This window comes from Myodes glareolus, chromosome 7 (assembly GCF_982192425.1).
Source record: "Myodes glareolus chromosome 7, mMyoGla1.1, whole genome shotgun sequence".
NCBI lineage: Eukaryota > Metazoa > Chordata > Mammalia > Rodentia > Cricetidae > Myodes > Myodes glareolus.
In genome coordinates, this window is record NC_142032.1 from 56,292,365 (window position 1) to 56,314,798 (window position 22,434).

The 22,434-nt window shown below is 54.5% G+C and overlaps 2 protein-coding genes across 15 annotated transcripts; one reads left to right on the forward strand and one right to left on the reverse strand.

Annotated features, from left to right (window-relative positions):
- Positions 1–140: 140 nt before the first annotated feature.
- On the forward strand, positions 141–18,368 carry Ehbp1l1 (EH domain binding protein 1 like 1). Of its 14 annotated transcripts, none has more exons than XM_048458663.3 (20): positions 145–531; positions 3,467–3,524; positions 3,890–3,985; positions 4,610–4,663; positions 4,754–4,932; positions 5,010–5,152; positions 5,709–5,774; positions 5,856–6,018; positions 6,167–7,160; positions 8,748–8,930; positions 9,393–9,550; positions 9,641–9,689; positions 10,118–10,816; positions 15,919–15,988; positions 16,070–16,143; positions 16,240–16,363; positions 16,532–16,631; positions 17,106–17,179; positions 17,262–17,376; positions 17,514–18,368. In XM_048458663.3, exons 1-20 carry the CDS (start codon positions 428–430, stop codon positions 17,611–17,613), a joined length of 3,603 nt encoding a protein of 1,200 aa, XP_048314620.2. In that variant the 5' UTR covers positions 145–427; the 3' UTR covers positions 17,614–18,368. The 14 variants fall into 14 exon arrangements, 11 of the variants coding, with proteins under 11 accessions (XP_048314616.3, XP_048314617.3, XP_048314618.3 ...); XM_085693534.2 differs by having other exon boundaries at positions 8,754–8,930; XM_048458666.3 differs by having other exon boundaries at positions 146–531; positions 6,167–6,575.
- On the reverse strand, positions 16,885–21,692 carry Kcnk7 (potassium two pore domain channel subfamily K member 7). The gene is made up of 4 exons (XM_085693539.2): positions 21,347–21,692; positions 19,520–19,918; positions 19,066–19,308; positions 16,885–17,356 (listed from the first exon to the last, which is right to left on the reverse strand). The coding sequence occupies exons 1-3, from the start codon at positions 21,663–21,665 to the stop codon at positions 19,076–19,078; spliced, it is 951 nt and encodes a 316-aa protein (XP_085549665.2). The 5' UTR covers positions 21,666–21,692; the 3' UTR covers positions 16,885–17,356; positions 19,066–19,075.
- Between the last annotated feature and the right edge of the window lie 742 nt (positions 21,693–22,434).

Consider the following 22,434-nt stretch of genomic DNA (forward strand, 5'->3'; position numbering starts at 1 on the left):
CCATCCGGCCCCCGGGCGCCCACCAAGTCGACTTTGCGGTCGGGACTTGTTCCCTCCACCCCCAAGCCGGGTGCCGGTGCTCGGTCGCGTCCCGGAAGCGGGGTCGCCCCGCCCCGTGCTGCAGCCCCGCCCGCCTTCGGACGGGGGTGCGGCTCCAGGAAACCGCGCTCTCGCAGCTCCGAGCTCCGGTCAGCTCGACGCGCCGGGACCGCCCCGCAGACTTAACCAGCCCACCCGGAGGACCCCAGCGACCGTCCCAGCAAACGCGGCCTAGATCCGAACCTCAGACACCTCTATACGGACGGCGTGGACAGGACGGGCATAGCAGAAAGGGGCCCCAGAGACCATGGGGACCCTGGCAGGGCCAGCAGTGGCGAGCAAGCGGGTCCCCGAGCCTGAGAAGTGAGCGGCAAGAGCTGCTAGGGCCATGACTTCGGTGTGGAAGCGCCTGCAGCGGGTGGGCAAGCGGGCCGCCAAGTTCCAGTTTGTGGCTTGTTACCATGAACTGGTGTTGGAGTGCACCAAGAAATGGTGAGTAGAAGGGAGGCCCGAGGGAGCCCCCAGACTGATGTGGGACTTGGTTTAGTTTGACCTTTTTGAGCCTGAGAAAATCGCCCCAAGTCTAACGACTAAAGGGGTTCCCATCCTAGGTGTGTCTTACAGCTCGGGGGACTCCAAGAGTTGAGAGGTGTGGAGAGTCTTGTGTGGGGCAAGACTCACAGGCAGGAGGATCTTTGCTCACATTTAAATCAGCTGTGGTCAGGCCTGAGGGAGGAGGCTTCGTTCCTCAAGCCAAGAGCAGCTGGACTGGGTGGCAGTGGAAAACGGAACAAGTTTTGAGGTCTCCAGGTGGCCAAGGCTGGGACAGACTTCATGGATCTTAGTCCAGTTCAGAGTGAAGATGTGGCTTTCTCTTTTTCTGCCCCTCCCCCTTCAGCCAGAGTGGGCCCCAGAGGCTGGGGATGTCTCCACAATGCCCTTAAAAGGGGAAACTGAGCTTGGAGGGATGAAGAGGGAGGCGGGGAGAGGCTTAAAGGGACCTGAGGTTCTAGGGGTGGTGGGTCCAGGAGGGGTGGATCTGTAGAGGGAAAGGTAGGCAGGTGAGGGGCCAACACACGAGAGAGTGCGGCCTTGTTCTGGGCTGTCAAAGGGCCCTAGGGCTGTCTGGCTCACATGCCCCCACGGGGCAGCTGCCCAGGCCCCTGCGTCACACCCTAAATATATGTGCTCACTGGTGTCAGCTTCCCTCGGCTGGATTAGGGCACAGCTGTGGGGGCCTTGCAGCCCAGTTGGGGCTAAATATAGAGTCCCAAGGGGGAAGAGCAGGAGTAGGCCTGAACCATGGGGTCTGAAGGGAGGGGAACGAGCAGAGGCTGGGGTCCTTGGGTCAGCCACCATTAATCTTTGGCCTTGAACATGCTGGGCCCACTGGGAGGCCCTTTATGCAGTAAAGGCTGAGGGAGAATGGGAGCTCGTTGGGGTAACACGGCAGAGCTGGCACTTGAACTCTGGCCTCTGGTTCCTGCCCCATCATTCTGGGTGAGGCCAAAGGGACACCGGGCATGGTTCTGGGAAGTAGACAGAAGGTACAGACAGTGTGAGTGGATTGAGTCACAAGCAGCAATGGGTAAGGCTGCTGGGCTTCTTAGCTTGGAGCCCAGGACAGGAAGCTGCCCCTGCCTAGGTCATAGCTTCCCAGGAAGGCGTGCCTGCCCTCCTGAGTCAGGCTGACCAACCAGGCCACACCCTCTTTAGGCACCCCTGCTGTTTCCCTTTTCTGGGAAGGCCTTGCTGGGCCATTGACTGTGGTTTGGGACTGGGAATGGCTGCTTACTTCTAGGTCAGAGGACTCCAGACTCAGTTGTGTGCATTATCTGGCCTACTTCTCTGTGTTGAGAAACCTCAAAGGTTAAGAGCAAGCCGCTTGTCCTGCCTCAGCCTCCAGGGAGGCAGTGAGCTGGGCAGACCCAGCATCCAGGCACGGGGCTGAAAGGGGCTGAAAACAAGCGGGGAAGGCTCTCCCGCTGCCTCCCCTGATTCTCTCCTGGACCGACCCCACCCTCCTGGGTAGTGGTTAGAGACTAACTCAAAAAGGCCCTGTCCCCAGGGCCCAGCCAAGTGTTAGTCCGTTGTCAAGTACCAGGCCTGTTCAGCTCTCTCCTCGTCTCCACCTTTGCACGTGTCTGCGTTTTCTGCAACGCATGCTTGCTGTCCATCTTAGCCGTCGTAGCTTGGAAGTCTCCTCAGGCTTCCCTAGGACTCCATTGTCAGCATCAGTGAATCTGGATTTAAGGAAGTAGGAGTCCTGCCTGACCCCCTCAGTGTGTGCAGCAGAGCACATCAGCCCTTCAGTGCGTGGGGCTTGTCTAGTGTGAGCGCACCCTGTGCTTCTCCGGCCTTGCTCCTCCCATTTGCCCTTGCTCTGCCTCTACTGCTCCCGAGCCTCAGATCCTTGCATTTGAAGAGTTCCTCCCCTGGAGCCTTCTCTGAAGATCAGCACATAACCACTTCCTCCACTCCTGCCTCTGCTCAGATACCCAGCCGAAGGGACATCAGGCAGGCTCCTTCACGGTACCCACAAAGTCGTTACTAGTTTATTTTCTTCACACACACACACACACACACTTACTTCTCTCTCTTTGTCTTCTATTTATTTATTTATTATTTTTATTGAGACAGGGTCTTGCATGTAGCCCTTGTTGGCCTGGAACTTGCTATATAGACCAGGCTGCCCTTGAACTCACAGACCTGCCTCCATCTGCTTCAGGCACTGGCACTGAAGACCTGCACCACCAAGCCAGGCTTTTCCCTCCTGGTCTTTACTTTTTTTCCACCTTCCTTGACCTCAAGGGTCTTGCCTCAGCCCCTTTCTTCTCCTCTCCTTTGCCCTCAGAACAAGCTGAGCTCCAGAGGAACTCCACAAATACTGTAAACAAATGGACTTCTTCACCACCAAGCCTTTGTCTTCCCGTGTTTCTGTGTGTACACACATGTTTGCATGTTGCTGTTCCTGTCTGTCACTTTTTCTTTTTTTTCTCTTTTTTCTTCTTATTTTTAAATTTATTTTATGTGCATTGGTGCCAAAGTGTCAGATCCCCTGGAACTGGAGCTGAACAGACAGTTGTAAGCTGCCATGTGGTTGCTGGGAATTGAACCCAGGTCCTCTGGTAGAACAGTCTGTGCTCTTAACCACTGATCCATCTCTCTGGCCCCCAAGTCACTCTTTTTCAAAGGCCCTGCTGGGCCATAATGTCTCAGTCTTCACTGTCCAGGCCTTTGCCCTTCAGTCCCAGCCCCACCCTGCCTGAGCAGCCCCACCCTACACCTGGTGACCCTAGATAAGAAGCTGCCCATGCCCTCCTCCTTGGGAAGGGGACCAGAGGAGACCCCCAGGGAGCTAGAGAAAGGAGGAAGAGAAGATGGGGAAGCAGATTGGGCCTGCTAAGAGCTCTTCCCTTTCTTCCAGGCAGCCAGACAAGCTGGTAGTGGTATGGACTCGGCGGAACCGACGCGTCTGCTCCAAGGTGAGAAAGACTGGCAACTGGGGGTCCAGGTTGGGAGGCAGGGCCAAGGGGGAGGTAGATGCGAGTGCATCAGGTTCAGGTCATATGGTGTCCACAGGGAGAAAGGAGGATGGGGGAGAGGATAAGGGCCTGATGGTGGTGGGGGAAGGTGAGGATGGGGGAGAGGACAAGGGCCTGATGGTGGTGGGGGAGGGTGAGGATGGGGGAGAGGACAAGGGCCTGATGGTGGTGGGGGAGGGTGAGGATGGGGGAGAGGACAAGGGCCTGATGGTGGTGGGGGGGGGTGAGGATGGGGGAGAGGACAAGGGCCTGATGGTGGTGGGGAAGGGTGAGGACCCAGAAGGACTCCCTGCTGCCTCCTGCAGGCCCACAGCTGGCAGCCCGGCATCCAGAACCCATACCGTGGCACTGTGGTGTGGATGGTCCCGGAGAACGTGGACATCTCGGTGACCTTGTACAGGGTGAGTCTCTAGAGCTCAGGCATAGGCAGGCATAGGCAGAGAACAGCAACGCTGGGTATGTGGCTCTATTAGTGGGATGCTCATCCACAGGAAGAACCAAGTGGTGGAACCAAAAATTCTGTGGGTTTGTTGCAAGTGACTGAAGAGTTCTTCTTGGAGAGGGTAGCATTTACCCAACCTGTAGTATCCAACCTGGGATCAGAAGCCAGGGCACAAGGACTAAAGAGTTGGCTCGGCAGTTAAGAGCACAGCTGTTCTTCCAAAGAACCTGGTTCTATTCCCAACCCCCACACAGCAGCTCACAACCATCTGTAACTCCAGTTCCAGGGGAGCCAACATGTTCTTCTCTCCGATAGGGGCACTGCACACATATGGTGCACAGACATACATCCTGGCAAAACACCTGTACACATACAATCAAAATAAATATTTTAGAAAGAAAAGAAGGATGCAGAGTGCAGGGATGGCTGGAGATGTAACTCAGCTGTAGAGCACTGAGGTTTGGGGTGCAATTCAGTACCACATATACACACTCAGAGACACCAAAGTGCATTCCAGGCGGGCCCAGCAGGTGTGATGCCCCCCGAGCCAGTGTAGAGTACTCACCAGTGTTCCCCTCTCCAGGACCCTCACGTGGACCAGTATGAAGCCAAAGAGTGGACGTTTATTATTGAAAACGTGAGTGTCTGGGTAGGTCGGATCTGGAATCTCAGGGGCCTCAGGACAGTGCTGATGCTTCTGCTGCTTTCCCACTTCCCATACCCACAGGAGTCCAAGGGACAGCGAAAGGTGCTGGCCTCAGCTGACGTGGATCTGGCTCGCCATGCCGGGCCTGTGCCTGCACAGGTTCCGCTTCGACTGCGACTCAAGCCCAAATCTGTGAAGGTTGTGCACGCTGAGCTGAGCCTCACCCTTTCTGGGGTGCTGCTGCGTGAGGGCCGTGCCACGTAAGTCTCCACCTGCCCTCCCAGGCCCTAGCCTGTGAACTCTGACCCCCGCCCTCACCCTGACTTCAAACCCACAGGGATGATGACATGCAGAGCCTGGCCAGTCTCATGAGTGTGAAGCCTAGTGATGTGGGCAACTTGGACGACTTCGCTGAGAGCGATGAGGATGAAGCCCATGGCCCTGGGGCTCCCGAGGTCCGGGCACGAGGCCCCCAGTCAGGTGGGCTCATAGTCGTCTGTGGGTTGAGACTGCCAAGACCTAAGATGGATCACAACCAGTGTTGGTTGTTCCGGGGCAGGGCCGGCTTGTGCACACCCAGAGAGAGGTCCTTATTACAGCAGCTACAACCTGGCCAACAGCTCTGATTGGCCAAGCTTGGTTCTGGTCCTAGGGGTATATCAGTCTCTCAAGCAGAGTTCTCTAGAATGGGTCCTCAGTATCTCCCCATGTTCCTGGCCGTCATTTGGTCCCTGAATCTGGGTCACATGAAGTGTGGGCTCTGTCGGGTTTCCTACCCCCAGCCAGTCTGCCTTCCTCCCCTCTGCTTACCCTCCATCTCCTCCTTAAAGCCACTCATCCTTCATATTTGTGGTTCTTTCTCACTCTTTCTCTTTCTGCATCTGGGGGCCTGCCTCTTCTCCAAGGCCGGGGCTGTGCTCTGAGACCGGGGCGTCTCCCAGGTAGGCCCTGAACTCTAGTCGATGGTCAGGGTGGGGCTCAAACCATAGAATGCTGCCTTGGCCTGACTCTACCCTTCCAATGGATTCCCCTTCAGACCTCTCGCGAGAGCTGAAGACGCTCTGTGAAGATGATGAAAGTCACCTACGGCCCCAGCAGGCAGGTGAGACTTGGCCTGAGACTAGGGCTGGGGACTGGACCTATGTCACAATGCAGTCCTCAGCATCCCCTCCCTCTCCCCCAGCTGCCAAATCCTCTAGTACTGAAGATACCAGCCCTGCCCTTGTGAGTGCTCCTGCGCCCCCGGCCAGGGCCTCCCGGGGCCAGGGGTCAGAATCAGCTGCTACAGCCGGGGGCCAGGTGGGGCCCGAAACCCCAAGGCCCCCACAGCCCCCACCAGAGACAAGGTAAGGAACCAGCTCTGTTACTGTTAGAAACAGATGCATCCCACCCAGCCCCCGCCCTCCCCTCCAGGGCTGCCACACTATCAAGGGTGTTCTAGAAGTGCGTGTGGGCTCAACGGGAGACCACAACACTTGTCTGCTCTTTCCTCAGGTCCACCAGGCAGCCAGGCCAGGACATGGTCCCCACCCCAGCCCCTCGGCTCCGGAAAGGCTCTGATGTATCCCGATCCCCAGTCCCCTACACGGGGGATGAGGACCCCAATACCTCAGAGGATCCTCCAACAGGAATGGGTTCTTCTGGGGAGACCCAGGCCCAGATAAGCTCTCAGGAAGGGACAGAGGCCCATGGAGCCGAGTCAAAGCCAGACATTGAGGACAGAGACTTTAGGGATGCTTCAGGAGGAGAAAGACCCGAAGTTGAAGAGGGGGACACTGGGGACAGGCCAGAGGTTAGTGGGGCAGGAAACAGAGAGAAGAACACTAAGGAGCCATGCATCACAGTTGGAGAGGCTGAAGAGAGTTCAAAACTCCATCAAGTAGATGCTGAGCAGACGGCAAAGGTACAGCATATAGCCATGGAGGGACCAGAGGCTGCAGGACTGGGGCCTAAGGCAAGACTCAGGGAAATTCTTGAGGCTCCTCCTAGGAGTGCTCAAAGGAGGATGGGTGTAAGGACCCAGGAAGAGGCTCCCAGTGACCCGAACCAAGCTCCAGCTGAGCCTGAAGGACATCTAGGGCCCCTCAGGGGTGCCAGGCCTGCAGACCAGGAGAGAGAAAGTATGGAGGTTAGGGGTGGAGCCCCTGTTATTGGGAAGACAGGCCTGGAGCAGGGCCCCTTTGCTAGGGCAGAAAGCGCTGGACCCCAGGGCAGCAGCTCTCAGGAAGCCCTGTCAGTGGACCAGAAGGTAGGATCTGGAGATAGGAGGGCCCAGGAGGCAGAAGTTGGGGAGCCAAGGGTTCTGGAAATAGAGGCTAAGGGGTTGCCTTGGAAGGCTATAGGGACACGAATTACAGATGCTGGGAGACCTGAGTCCCCAGAAATAGAGACTGGCACAGCAGAATCTGAAATATTGGAGGCCCAAGAGTCAGAAGCAGCAAGATCAGAGGTCCTGGAGCCAGAGGCTACCGGAACAGCACAGTCTGAGGTACTGAGGATCCAGGATAAAGAGATTGGGGTTCTGGCGATGCTGAGGACAGGGACTGAGAAAAGGGAGTCTAAGGAATTTGGGATCCAGGAAACAGTTGGGGGTTCTACAGTTCCAGGTACCAAGACAGTGACAGCAGAAACGAAGATATTGGAAGCCCAGGAGGTAGCAGATGGGGGAGCTGGTATGCTAAAGATAGAGGCTGAGATACTGGGAACCCCAAAGACAGAGGCTGGGGAGGCAGAAGCTAGAATACTGGAGACCCAGAAGGTAGCAGCCAGAGGTTCAGAGGTTCCAAAGGTGGAGCCAGAGAAGTCAAAGGCTGATATATTGGGAATGCAGGAGACAAAGGTGGGGACTTGGAGTATTCCAAGAATAGAGACTGAAACAGCAGTAACTGAGATATTGGGGACCCACAAGATAACATTTGAGGATTCGGGTCCCCCACAAATACAATCTAGAAGGAAAGAGACCCAGGAGACAGAGGTGGGAGGTTTGGGTGTTTCAGTGATAGGGGCAGCAGAAGATGGCATACTGGGGGCCCAGGAGATATCCACAGGTCGTGAAATACTTTGGGTCGAAGCTGAGAAACCAGAAACCGAGGTGGGAGGGTCCCTGGAGGCAGAGGAGGGAGACTCAGTGGTTCTGGAGGTAGACACTGGGCCAGCGGAAGCCAAGATCTTAGAGGCTCCAGAGATAGCAGCTGGGGTTTTGGGGGTCCTGGGAATAGGAATTGAGGGAGCCAGGGTCTTGGAAACAGAGGCTGACTCTTCAGAAGTCCCAGAGACAGAAGCCAAAGAGCTATCTGGGGGTTCTGTGGCACTGAGAATAGTGGCTGGGACAACAGAATCTAAGATGTTAGAGACCCAGAAGACAGAAGTGGGAGGCCCTGGGATTTCACAGATAGAGGTTGGAGGAGCAGAGGCAGAAATACTGGGGACCCAGAAAATAGCATCTGGTGGTTTAGGAGTTCCAGGGACAGAAGCTAAGATGGAAGAGTCTGAGATCTTGGTGGCCCAGGAGACAGAAGAAGAGATTTGGGAGACCCCCCAGGTAGAGACAGAAGCAGTGGATACTGAGTTATTTGGGACCCAGAAGGCAGAAATAGGAAGTTTGGAGACCCCAGAGTTAGAAGCTGAAACAGTAAAATCTGAGATTCTGGAGGCCCCAGAGACAGAAGTGAGGGAGTCAGGGCTCCTGGGTACAGAGAGTGAGGTAGCAGAAGCTGGGATGCTGGAAACCCGGAAGATAGAAGCAAGGGATTCTGGGATCTCCAGGCCAGAGGCTGAGGTACTGAGGGCCCAGTGGGCAGAAACTATAGTTTTGGGATCTGGGGAAGCAAAGACTGATACTTTGGAGGTCCGGGAGCCTGGAGCTTGGGGAGCCCTCAAGTGTGAGGCCTTAAGCATTGCAGTGAGTAGGCCAAGAGCTTCTGGGGCCGAAGACATACCGCCAGAGGCGTCCAGGGTACAGGAGACAGAAAGCAAATTTTTGGGGATAGTAGAGGCCAAGTCTTGGACTTTGGGGCCCCAGGAAGCAGAGAGGGAGGGATTTGAGTCTCCAGAGAATAAATCTGATATTTTTGAGACCCAGGAAGCAGAATCTGGGGTCTTGGGAACCACGAAGGGGAAAGAAGCTGGTGAAAGCCTTGAAGAGGCCGGCCTGACTAAGGCACGGGTGGCCAGTGGGGCAGGGGCTGGGGGACCCAGGCCCTCGGGGGCCTCTTCCCCAGAGGAGCCTGAAGAGGACAGGAGGCTGCCGGGCAGCCAGGTAGGGCTGGGGGCCACTGATGGCCAGTCTGCTTCTTCCACTAACCTGGGGCTGAGTGAACGGTGACTCTGCATGGACCCACCTGGTGGACCAAGATGAGGTTTTTGATGGGGAGGGGATTCAGCTTCAAAGAAGGTTCCTCATCCTTCCTCCCTCAGGATGCCTGGCTCTTTCACCCTGCTAGGCTGCATGGAGCTGGATACCCTTAAGCTGATTTTCTGGGCTGACTTTGAGGTGTGGCTGCTGGTGGCCTCTGACCTTGCCTGGGCACCACTGACCTTTTAGGTGACCTTGGCAGATAACTTCCTTACCCCAAGTTGGCAACCCAATGCTCTGGCCAGTGTTTCTGGTAATCTTTGTAAACTCCGAACTGGGGTGGTTTCATGCCAGGCCTGAACTTCCTCAAAGGGTGGAGGACATGTCATTAGGATACATCCTCTGATTGTACCCTTGTGTCCCCAGGCACCACCTGCCCTGGTCAGCTCCAGCCAGTCCCTTCTGGAGTGGTGCCAAGAGGTCACCAATGGCTACCGTGGTGTCTGCATCACCAATTTCACCACGTCCTGGCGCAACGGCCTGGCCTTCTGTGCTATTTTACATCGATTCTACCCAGACAAGATGTGAGTGCCAGGAACATGGGGGTGGCTGGGGAGGGAGTCTGCAGGGTTACTAGTGCCAACCATTCTGACCAGCACATTCTCTCTCTGCAGCGACTATTTCTCTCTTGACCCCCACGACATCAAACAGAACAACAAACAGGTGAGATGAGGAGGGGCCATGGCTGAAGAAAGGGTCTAGCTAGAGAGTCAGGCTGCTGGCCTGAGAGTTGGAGAGTCTGAGGTGCAGGACCCTGGTCTGACTTTTGGAAACTTTAAAATCTTTTTGGTTATTGTTTGCCCTAATTTTGTTTTGATGGTTTTAATTTTAAAAGCATATTTTCCCTATATTTCCCTAGACAGTTGTTTATTTATTTGCCAAAAATCATCCTTTGATAACTGGGTGGGCGATGTGCAGTTGCTAGGTAACACCAAGGGCGGGCCTTGTTGCTGGATTTCCCTCTACAGGAGGGTGAAGGCGTTGCTAAGCAAATCCTGGCTCTAGAGTCTCAGGGACCCCTAGGCTGGCTTGGATCTGGAGTGTTTGTTGCTAGATCGCTGCCGCGTCTGACCAGAGTGCACCCTTCCTAGGCTTTTGATGGCTTCGCTGCCCTGGGCGTGTCTCGTTTGCTGGAGCCAGCGGACATGGTGCTTCTGTCCGTACCTGACAAGCTCATCGTCATGACGTACCTGTGCCAGATCCGAGCTTTCTGTACTGGGCAGGAGCTGCAGCTGGTGCAACTGGAGGGCGGTGGTGGCCCTGGCACTTACCGTGTGGGCAACGCCCAGCCGAGGCTGCCCGACGGCCTGGACGCAGGCAACCTGGCGCAGCGGCTACGGGAGCATGGGGCTGAAGCGCCCACAGAGCCCAAGGAGGCTGTGAACCGCGGGACTGGGGCGGTACCCAAGGTGGCCTCTAGGGACACGGACCTGGGCTGCACCTCCAAGGATGGGGAGGCTGAGGCTACCCAGGAAGCAAGCTCCCCAGAGGCACCCTCCGATGGCCCCAAAGCCCGGTCATCCACGTCTCCCGTGGCCCCCCCAGAGGGGCTGGTAAACGGAGTGGGGGCGCCGGGTGGTACGAGTGGTGTGAGACTGAGACGGTCTTCGGTCAATGGGGAGACCGGGCCGGTACCCCCTCCCCGAGCACATGGCTCTTTCTCCCACGTGCGTGATGCTGATTTGCTAAAGAAGAGGCGATCCAGACTACGGAATAGCAACTCCTTCTCTGCGGATGACCCGGACTCTGGAGCTGCAGTCGGCGCGGGACCTGCAGGAGTTGGGGCTGTGGTGAGCACCCCTACCCCGCTGCAGCTTAGGATAGTGGGGAATTTTCAGAGAGGGTCCTGAGTGGTCCCGATATCAGGACTGGTGCAGGGGTGTCAGCTTCAGAGAAGTCGCTGGATGCTGGGATGCACTTCAATCAGATGCAGCCTGGTGCTGTGGAAGGGTCCCCGGGTATGGCACTAGGACAAAGCCCACGGAACACCTAGGCTTCCAGTTTTGTACATGTGAGCGGTTGTTCCGAGCATTTGTTAGAAACATCTGCCCAGTTTGTAGAAACATGGGCTGTAGCAGGAAGTTCCCAAAAGGCTCCAAGTTCAGCACCAGTTCTTAGGGCCTATTCTTTCTCTGTGGGTGGCCTTGGGTGTCACTTAGCAACCACCTAGCCCAATAGCTAGAGGAAGGAATACTGTCCTCTGGTGGCCCCTGTAGCTCCTCCCAGCCTCCAGATTATCTGACTTGAATTTTTAACCCCTGAGGCTTAATAGGAATTAGGAGGTGGGGCTTCTTGCCTTCACACCAAGCCCTATAGGTCTTAGGTCATCTCTCTCTCTCTCTCTCTCTCTCTCTCTCTCTCTCTCTCTCTCACACACACACACACACACACACACACACTCCACACACTCCTCCTTGTGCTAAAGGAGAAAGGGCGTAAGAGAAAGTTCAGGGACTCCAGGTGAACTCTGGCCACAGGCCTTTAGTCTGAGGGCGACAGCAGAAGGGGCCACTGCACACAAGCAGCTGCCCAGTAATGGGCCGATGAACAGTTTTCCCTGGTGAAAAGAAAGGACCAAAGAAATAACTCAGTGGTAGAGCATTTGCCTAAGAAGTCCTGGGTTCAAACCCCGGTGTCACAAAATGCTAGGCAGTGTGGCAGATGCCTGTAATCCTAGCACTTGGGAGATAGAAGCAGAAAAACCAGAGTTCAAGCCATTTCAAAACAGAGCATGTCGGGGCTAGGGGGCGGCAGCTTAAGTAGGTAAAGAGCTTATCACACACGCATGAGGACCTCAGTTTGGAGCCCCAGCACCTGTAAAAAGCCTGTATAATCTGGGTGTGATGTCATGTGCCTGGGAGGTGGAGACAGGAGGTTCCCTAGGGCTTGTTGACCACCCAGTGTAGCTAATTAGTGAGCCCTCAGTTCAGTGAGAGATGCTGTCTCAAAAATAAGATGGGGGAGTGATGGCTTATCAGGCAGAGGTTCCAGTCATGAAGCATGAGGGCCTGCGCTCTATCCCTGGGGTCCATATATGACGGAAAGAGAGAACCAGTTCACACAAGTGTCCTCCAGCCTCCACACATGTGCTGTGGTACACAATCTAGTCCCCCAATACATAAATAAATCTAAAAAAGAAAGGAAGAGAGGAAGAAAGAAAACACGGTGGTGTGTAATAGAGGAAAGCAGCAGTTATCTGGCCTCCACACACCACACCTACACACACACCCGCACACGCGTGTACACACAAGCATGCCACACACACATACATCACATGAATTGACAGGGGAAAAAAGAAAATGGGAAGGTCTGGTTCTCAAATGAGGAGGCCCACACAAGCAAAGCGGTGGCACCAACGACATTCTGGTCACATTTAGGGAACTGACAGTCTTCTCCAGATGGCAGTGAGGCCAGTCTGAGAGTAGGAGCCCTGAGGGAAGTTCCAGAGACACGTGAGCCTGGGGATGAGACAAGAGAGGCATTTCCTGTAGGAGGAGGTGGCCGTGGGACTTCTAGCCCAGTTGGCTAATGTAGGTCAGTAGCTCTTTAAGTCGCAAAGGGGAGGATTCAACAGTCACCCTTTGGGGCTGAGTCCCAGCATCTGGTCTTTCCAACCAGGCCCTCCTCCTGCCCTTGTCCCACAGGAGATATCTGACCCATGAGATGAGAGGAGGCCCTCTCATTGGCTGGCTTTGCCCCTACTGTTTTGGAAGGGTGTTCATCCTCACTCCACCCTTGGAAGCTCCCAAAGGCCTGGAGTGGGCTGAGGTCAGGAACCTTGAGGCTGAGGAGGGCTAGAAGCAGCCGGATGAGAAACATGGGTGCTTCTAAGGCAGCCCATCAGAGAAAGCACAGAAAGAGGAATTTGGGTCAGACATGAGGAAGAAGCTTTGGGATTCCCACCAGGGCTGGTGTGAGTCAGCATAAATGCCGCTGACATTTGCCTTCTTCACCCCCGACTCTGCCCATCTTGCCAGGTGGGCCATCCCCATGATTCCTTGACTTCCCACAGTGCCCCTTCCAGCAAGCCACGATTCCTGCCTTTTACGGGTGGGAACAGTGAAGTTGAGAGAGATGAAAAGGCAAAAGGGGGTGCTGCAGCTGTGAACTTGGGTTCTGAGCTTGCAATACTCCTTGGCGCCCTCTGCTGGGCTCCAGACAGTTGACACCCCACCCCACCCCCATACACACTCTCCACCCTGGTCAAGCCACTTCTGGGCTTTTGCCCTGAGGATAAGGATCAAAAGTGTGAAATCCTTTAGCAAAATGACATGAAGCCACCATTGCATGGTGTCAAACTGGGAGCTTTCCCGAGATGCCGGCCTGAAGTCCGGCCGTTTTATGTGCAAAGACGCAACCAAACCTCAGTGTTGGCAGGGCATCCAGGCTTGGGAACGAGTTTTGAGTTAGACAGCTCTGGGCTGTAGATCAAGTTTTGGGGCAGACTTCATCTCTGGCCCCTGTTCCCTTGTCTGCAGAGCGATACTAGCCTCTGCCTCACCAGGTCCTAGAGGTGACATCCATGCTTAGCAGTTATTACTTTCAGTTGTGGGCTTTGTGTGCTGGATGAGGGTCAGTCTCTAGGAGAGATGGCCCTGGGTCTATCTAAAGGGTCAGTTTCTAGAAAAGATGGCTCAGGAATTAAGAACACAAATTGTTCTTACAAAAGACCTTAGTTTGGTTCCTGTACCCATATCCAGCTGCTCACAGCTGCCGATAACTCCAGCTCTGGAGGATCTGACGCCCTCTTCTGGCTGCTCTTGTATGGACATTTCCACACACATGATTCTAAAAATAAACCAGGGCTCAGTGGTTCGGAGTGAGTCTTAGTCTTCCAGAAAACCCAAGTTCAGTGCCAAGCACACAAGACAGGCAGCAGGCAGTTCACAACACCCTGTGACTCCAGCTCCAGGTTATCCAATGCCTCTGGTCTCTGAGACCGCCCACAGACGCAAATACATACACACACACACACATATATGTGTGTGTGTGTGTGTGTATGTATACACATGATCAAAATTAAACCTTTAAAAATTATTAGCAGGGCTGGGAAAAGGTCTTAATAAGTAAGTCTCATAGTGCTAATCCAGAGGACCCAAGTTCAGGTCCCAGTACCACATCAGGTGACCCACAACTGTCTCTTCCTGCTCTAGAGGAATCTGATACCTCTGGCCTATGTAGGCACCCGCACTCATGTACACGCACACATACGCACACATACGCATGTGCACACGTGCACACACACACACACATACTTAATAAACAAGATAAATTTTTAAAAATCTTTAAAAATAGTCAGGTGTAGTGGTACAGACCTTTAATTGCAGTACTCAGAAGGCAGGTGGATCTCTGTGAGTATGAGGTCAGCCTGGTCTACAAAGCAAGTTCCAGGTCAGCCAGAGATGGTACATAGTGAGTTCCTGTCTCGGGTAAATAAATGGGCCGCCTCTAGTGAGTTAGAGAGGTTGCAGTAACCAACAGCATGAGGAGGTGTGTGGGGTTGATGCTAATGTGAGTAAGCCTTGGGGTGATCTCTGCCTTAGTGGGGGACCAGGACAAATTTCCAGACACTAGAGGGCCAGGAAGGGAGGATGTGTTGAAGGAAGTCTGAGGAGGCCCTTGCAGGACGGGTCCAAGTTGAGCCAGGAGGTCTAGCTGGTTTGGAGCAGCTCAAGATGGAGGGTGGTTTCAGACCAAGAAAGATTTTTAGGGAACCGAAAGTCCATTGCTGTGACCAGAGGGTGGTGACTTGGTGGGGCTCGGTTGGTAAGGAAATTGAGGTTGAAGCTCCCGACTGTCCTGAGTGTGAGACTGGGGGCTGAGATGGGTGTGGAGAGGCTACTCTGTGAGCAAATGTTCTGAGGTCTGTTTTGAGAGGACCTCTCAGCTTGAGGGAGAAGTGAATGGCAGGGCATGGCATGGTGTGGTGCCCCCACAGCTAATCGAATCCAGACAGGCTAGCCCCTGAGCCAGGGAGGCTTCTCTGAGAGTACACACTGGGGTGGCCCAGAAGAGGGGCTAGCAGTATTGTCCAAGGAGCCAGGCTGTCAGATGAGTGAAAAGTTAGGCCCTGAGGGCTGGACGGTAGGCTTGGGGGTTAAGAGCACCAGCACGCTCTTGCAGAGGACCTGGGTTCGGTTCCCAGCACCCTCACAGTAGTTCATAACTGCAGTTCCAAGGGATCTTCAGGCCATCTGATACCCTCTTCCGACCTCAGCAAATACTGAGCGCCCATATACTGCTCATACATACATGCTGGAAAAGCACTCAAATAACATAAAATAAATAAATCTAAAATATTTGCAAAAATAACCGGACTCTAGAGACAAGGGATGGAGCAAGGTGGAGCCAGACTTGACCGGTCCAGGATAAAATTCTTCAAGCTCTGCGAAGGGCATTGCAAGCTCTAGGTCTAGGATCCTGTCAGGTAGGAGGGTGCCCCCTTCTGGCCAGAGGATCAGTGCTGACTCAGGATAGCCTAGCTCCCGATGAGACACTTCTCTGTCACTCAGGGGCACCAACAGTGTTGGAAGTGCCAGTGGTAAGCGACAGGAGCCAGATGACCTGAGGGGCTCTTTGAAGAGGGAGAAAATAGGGCCCCGGCTATGCTTTTCCCAACCTTTTGCCTCTGACTTAGCCTAAAAGAATGTGATCAAGTCAACGCCCCTGTAGGAGCGTTTGGAGGCAGAGAGGTGGGTGGGCCCACAGATGGTGGTGAAGACATGCGTTTTCCCTGAGGAAGCCTTTACCCTGAAGGAGGTGCTTGTGAGACTGGGTAGCTATGTTTGAGAAGTAGGATTCTCCCTCCCTGTGTGTTAGAGACTGTGGTTATCTGCACTTTCTGGGGGACTATTGGAAACTCACCCCAGCCCTCAGTGGTCTCTTTCCACAGGAAGGACCAAACCCTGATTCCAGCCTTGACTCAGGCCCACGCACAACCACAGCCCCGCAGCAGCCTTCTGGTGAGTGGGGAGCCAGCTTAGCTGATCACAGATCCTTTTGGGGGGGACTTCCTGGGGGCTTCTGCTAGCTAGAAGAACCAGCCTGGTTTCTTTCTGCAGGTGGGAACCCTCCTTCAGAGGAGTCACCCCCTAGTCCAGGGGACGAGGCTGGCCTGGTAAGGAGGACCAGGTGGGTGGAACTGTTGTGGTATTTTCTGAGCAAGGCCTGTGATGAGCTCACCTGCCCTCCGCCTTCCCCCTTCCTCTCCCAGCAACGGTTCCAGGACACAAGTCAGTACGTGTGCGCGGAGCTCCAGGCCCTGGAGCAGGAGCAGAGGCAGATAGATGGGCGGGCCGCTGAGGTGGAGAAACAGCTGAGGAGCCTTATGGAATCAGGTAGGACAGGCATTTGGGAGGAGGCACAGCTAGAATCCCTTTGGTGGCTGGAAGAAGCCCATTGGAGGCATTGTAGCTCAGGTTTCTGAGATGCCACTGGGGAACGAGAAGCCCCTTCCCCGAGCCCCGACAGAAGGCAGCCCTGGTGACTGTCCTGACCTGATTCAGGTGCCAACAGGCTGCAGGAGGAGGTGCTGATCGAGGAGTGGTTCACCCTGGTTAACAAGAAGAACGCACTCATCCGGAGGCAGGACCAGCTGCAGCTGCTGTGAGTGAGTCTTCCTCCTTAGGCCCTCCTCCTCTGCTGGCCTGCCCACCAGCAGGCCTTCAATTTGACTCTAGTTTTACAGTAAGGAAAATGGGCTCAAAGAAATCTGAGCCGGTTCCTAAGTGGGGTGGCAAGCCACTCCCCCCATCATTGTCTTTACCATCCTGCGTGCCAGAGGCAGCTTTGCTTCCTTTTTGCATTTGGAATCATTTCCCCAGAACAATGTTAGCTTTCTTTTTGAATCAAATAATCCTTTTGGGTTTTATTTTATTTATTTATTTTTTTTGTATAAAAGTGGGATGTGGAAAAGGAGCAACATGCGTACCTAGAGAGTGACCAAAGGGCAGCTGAGAACTCTGGACGGGCCCTGGAGTTCTCCCAGCCCTCCATGGAAGCTGATAGGTAGAGATGAAGTGGTCACAGCCTTTGACTCTCCCATCTCACTCTGTCTGACTTGGTACCTTTCCCCATCAGCATCGAGGAACAGGACTTGGAGCGGAGGTTTGAACTGCTGAGCCGGGAGCTGCGGGCCATGTTGGCCATTGAAGGTGGGAAATGGGACAGCAGAGGCTGGAGATAGAACAGGGCCAGGGTAGGCACCCCTCCTGACTCAGGCTCCTGGTCTCTTAGAGTGGCAGAAAACCGTGGCGCAGCAGCACCGAGAGCAGCTCCTGCTGGAGGAGCTAGTGTCGCTGGTCAATCAGAGGGATGAGCTGGTTCGGGACCTGGACCAGAAGGAGCGAATGTGAGCCGGGGGGACCTGGATGGTTCTTGGAATTGGAGAGGCCTCAGGGCGCCTCCTGGAATGGCATATCTGGAGTCTCGGGGCGGGGCTTGCAATTATGGCCAACTTTGAGGCTGACTTGAACCCCCTGTCCCCAGTGCTCTAGAGGAAGATGAGCGCCTAGAACGCGGCCTGGAGCAGCGACGTCGCAAGGTGAGCCGGCAGCTGAGCAGGCGGGAACGCTGCATGCTGAGCTGAACCTCCTGCCTGGTTCTCGCCCTTCTTTTCTCTGGTCATGGACCCTTCCTCGCCAGTCACCAAGCCGCACAGCGGAGGACAGAGCCCCCATGCTCCTTCAGTGGGCAGAAGCAGGGTGGACTGGACCCGCGGACTGGAGCAGTTAAGCCCGCCCGGCAGTATTTATTTATCGAGTGTGTGTGAATGTTTTGGTGGTGGCCAGGGTTCCAGGGCGCTGCACAGAACTCTTCCCCTGTGTTGACAGAGCGGGGCCTGCCTGCCACCGATATCCTTCCCTTTGTGTCTGGAGCAATAAAGTTGGAGCACCTGCCCTTTCTCAGGAGGACTTCAAGAGAAGAAAAAGGGTGGGGCTTAGGCTAATAATGCTGTCTATGTGATTTTAGCCGGGGCCAGCGAGCTTGGAGGTTCACAGATGTACCCTTCCAAGGATGAGGGCCAGAGGGAAAACTCATTTGAAATAAAACCCGAAATCACAGGCCTGGTGGTGATAGACAGCTATAATAAATCCAGTATTTGGGGTGATGGTGTAGGTAGAAAGAGCAGGAATTCAAGGCCAGCCTTGACTATGTTGGTGGTGGCACTTCCCTGCCCCCCTCTGCCCCCCAGAGCTTCTCTCTATAGCTTTGGAGCCTGTCCTGACACTAGCTCTGTAGACCAGGCTGGCCTCAAACTCACAGAGATCCATCTGCCTCTGCCTCCTAACTTCTGGGATTAAAGTTGTGCGCCACCTCCTGGCTCATATTTTTTCTTTTTAAGATTGATTTGTTTGTTTGTTTTTATGTTCGTTGGTGTTTTTGCCTGCACGTATGTCTGTGTGAGGGTGTCAGAGTGTCAGATCTTGGAGTTACAGTGTGAGCTGCCATGAGGGTGCTGGGAATTGAACCCAGGTCCATTGAAAGAGCAGCCAGTGCTCTTATGAGCCATCTCTCCAGCCCCTCATGGCACATAGTTTTAATCCCAGCACTGGGGAGGCAGATCTCTGTGGATTCAAGGCCAGCCTGGTTTACATCATTCTAAAGGGAAAAAAATGAAATGGGTCGTTCAGATAGCCCAGTGGATAAAAGCATTTGTCGGGCAACCTTGAGGATCTGAGTTCACATCCCTGGAACCCCCTGAAGGTGAATAGGAGTGAACCAAATCCACAAAGTTGTCCTTTGACCTCCAAACATGCCCTACACCTCCACATGTGAGTGCACACCCCCACACTAGATTTCTTTTTTTTTTTTTTGGTTGATGTACATGTACACTTTCAACTGTGTTCCCACACAGATTGAGCCCAGAGCCTCTTTGGTCCATGCTAACTAAGCGTCCCATTTAATGTTTTAAGTTAACATTATCCCCTGACATCCTATACCCACAACCACTTCCTGCTCTGCTCCCCAAGCTCTCCTCAGGGCCTCCTGTTCAAGGTCCTCCAATGTACATGAGGTACATGAGCTGAAGATCCATCACCTGATTTGTATCAGCAGGCTGGGGTCTGTTCTGGGGTTGGTGCTGGAATGGTTTGTTCCAGTGCCAGGGGGTCAGGAGGCATGGTGCGCAGAGCCAGCTCATCTTGACCTAGGATGCCATCTTGGTCTTCATCTGTTCTAGAGCCGCTGGGGCCAAAGAATTTCACCATGGCACGAACCTGTGGCAGCTCTGAGAAGGTCTCTACCGCTAACAGCATGGCCAGGAGCCCCAGGAGCAAGTAACCTGGGGAGAAGAGCTAGTTAGGGTGGCTTTTAGGGTGCTCACAATGCTCCCCACCCGCTTCCCAGTGTGATGAGCCACCCTGGTACTACATGCAGCTCCCAACATGGCCCCCAGTGCTCTTTGGACTCCAGCACTCATTCCGTACTCTAGGATAGGATCCCTCTCAGAGTTGTCGTCCAGGCTCCTCTACCCTCCTCCTTTCTGGACTCACCAAGAAGGGCAAACTGTCCAAGGTGGTAAATGGCAGGATGCAGGCCACGCCCACGGCCGGGCAGCAAGTCCCCTAGGCCGATAGTGCTGAGGGAGCCGAAGCAGAAGTAGATGGCTTCCAGCAGGCTGCAGTCACCCTGCATAGCCCACAGCACCAGGGCTGGCAGCAGTACAAAGACACAGGCCACCAGGAGCCCCAGTCCTGCTGCTTGGAACAGGGCAGCCTGGGCTGGTGCCAGCTGCCACCGAACAGCTACCCAGGCGGCCGGAGAATTGAACAGAGGCAATAGGCAGTGGCGCAGGGCAGCCACAAGTGCTAGGGAGGCTGGCAGCCCGAGGGCTGCATAGACCACACAGAAGGCCTTTCCGCCCGCAGACAGTGGGGCCATATGGCCATAACCTGGAAAAGAGAGAGCAGCGGGCTGTGAGCTTTTGAGTGGGATGCCTACTGGAGTCACACTTTCTCCATCTCCTCCCACAGAAGGCTTCCTTTGGTACCCAAAATAACATGAACACCAGGTTAGGGTCCTCTTTGCTGGATGGTGGGCAGGTCCCTCACTGGGTTACTCTAGTCTCTTCTGGAAAATTAACCCTGAAGACACTCCTTGAGACCTTTTGCGGTTGGAACAACTTAGAACTGATGCTCTGTCTTTGACAGGTCCTTCCTCTCTCCCTTTCCCTGTACTTAACATGGAACCTAGAGAGCCTCGTGCATTCTAAGCAAGTGCTCTACAGCTGATATACCCCAGCCTGATACCAGCTTCCTGAAGTTTATCAGGGTTTCTCTGTGTAACAGTCCTAGCTGTCCTGGAACTCGCTCTGTAAACCAGGCTGGCCTCGAACTCACAGAGATCCACCTGCTTTTGCCTCCCAAGTGCTGGGATTAAAGGCGTGCGCCACCACCACGCAGCTCTCAGTTCTTATCTTAACCAGTATTTCCGTATCTTCAACCAGTGGGGTGCCATCTGCTTTCACCCCCCATATATGTATCCTTTCTTTCTGTGTGCCATATCTTGTGCTACTTTGGATCTAAATCTGCCCAGGCCCTGGTTTACAGTGGGGAAAGCAAGTAAGGAAACAAGAAGTTCTGAAAATGAACTTTTTGGTATGCATGAGAGACAGCACCCAGAGCCAGAGAAACAGGGGCAGAAAAGGGAAAGGTGGGAGAGTGGAGCATGCTGGGAGAACAGGATCAATGGGGTTCACAGGTTGTAAACTCCAAAGCCCATAGGAATCAGATGTCATGAGGACCAGGTGTGCCAGAGGCAGGCCCCATTCTGTGCCGCCAATTGGAAACAACTTGGAAATACATATTTCACTTTAAAAAGTATTTAGACTATTTACAGGACAACAAAACAAAACCCTAGGACTTTATTTCCCTGTGCCTAGGCACATGCTGTTCCTCTAGCCAGGAATCTCATCAACCCTACTTATTTCTGCACCCTGTTGACTGTCTCAGAGCGGCTTACCACTTCCTCTCCTCAGCCTCCTCAGAGGGTGGCTGTGTTTCCCACAGCACCCCTCCATCCAAGAACCTCTCCCACCCTGTCGTGTTCTTGGCTTGGCCTGGCTTCAGGCCTGTGTGATCTGGGCTTCAGGACTCAGAGTGCATAGGGGTGGGGCTAGGAAGGCCACACCCCTCCTGGCAGCTTAAGTGGAGGCACCAGTTGGGGTGTGTTGTGTGGGGAGCCCCAGTTATGATGTCAGACCTGATAGAGCCTTGGCTTTGTCTGGAGCTCTAGGATGGGGGAAGGGCAGTATGCTAGGGCTCTCAGGTCTTCCTTCTAGATTGCCCGGTGGTGGTGGTTGACCAGTGGTGGTGGCCTACCGGTGGTGGTGAGGATGCTGGCGGTGAACAGCAGAGCTGAGGGCAGATCCCAGTTGCTTGCCTCTGAGCCGTTTCCCAGGCTGGAAACTCCATGGGCCTGTGCCCTCAGGACCGCACCTAGCAGCTCCTCCAGCGCCTCAGGTGGCAAGCAGGCCCTGTGCTCTGCCTGGAAGGCAGACAGCTCAGCCTGGAGCTGAGCCTGAAGTTGCAGTGCTGGAGGACCCTCCAGGATCTGAAGCACCACAGCCCCAAGGCCCATGGCCAGCAGGTGGGCCACAATCAGGAGCAGGTAGCAGGCCCAGGGCTTCAGTCTCCCCATAGCATGGCACTGAGTCTGGGGCGGTAAGGGAGCTGCCTAAGTCACCACAGGCACTGGGGAGGGGTTGCGAAGGGCGTGGCTGGGAGGAGGTGCTGCGTGGGTAGGTGGCTGAGATGATCGGGTGTGAATGGAGGGAGGTGAGTCGGAGCACTCCCAGTTTCTGGGGCAAGACATGGGAGCCTGGCACTGGGGATGGGTGGAGGAAGGCATTGTGGTAAGATCGATCTTAGCCTGGAGAGGGCCTCACAGCGACTCAAAGTCACAGTTCCTCAGTGTCTACTCCATTTCACTCATTCAGACACCAGGGAAGATGGCAGACACAGGTTTCTCCCCTCCTGGTGCTCACACAAGAATCTGCCGAGAAACCACCAGGGAGAGGGCAAGCTTCTCAGGAAAACTCTTTGAAGGGAGTAACTATTTCAGCCAGAGAAGAAGCCAGTTATGAGCTGGACTGTGTTGGCGCATGCCTTATCACAGCCCTCAGGAGGCAGAGGCAGGCTTGAGTTTGAGGTCAGAGTGGTCTACAGAGTGAGTTCCAGAGCAGCCAGAGCTACACAGAGAACCCCTGTCTAGAAAAACAAAACAAAGCCAGTTCTGGCACTGGGAAGATGGTTTGGCTCTAAGGAGCACTTGTCACTCTTTCAGAGTGCCTGGGTTTGATTCCTGGCACCTACATGGCAGCTTCCAATTGCCTATAACTCCAGTTCCTGGGGATCTGACCCTTCTGGTCTCCTCCAGTACCAGGCACACTTGTAGTGAAGATATACAT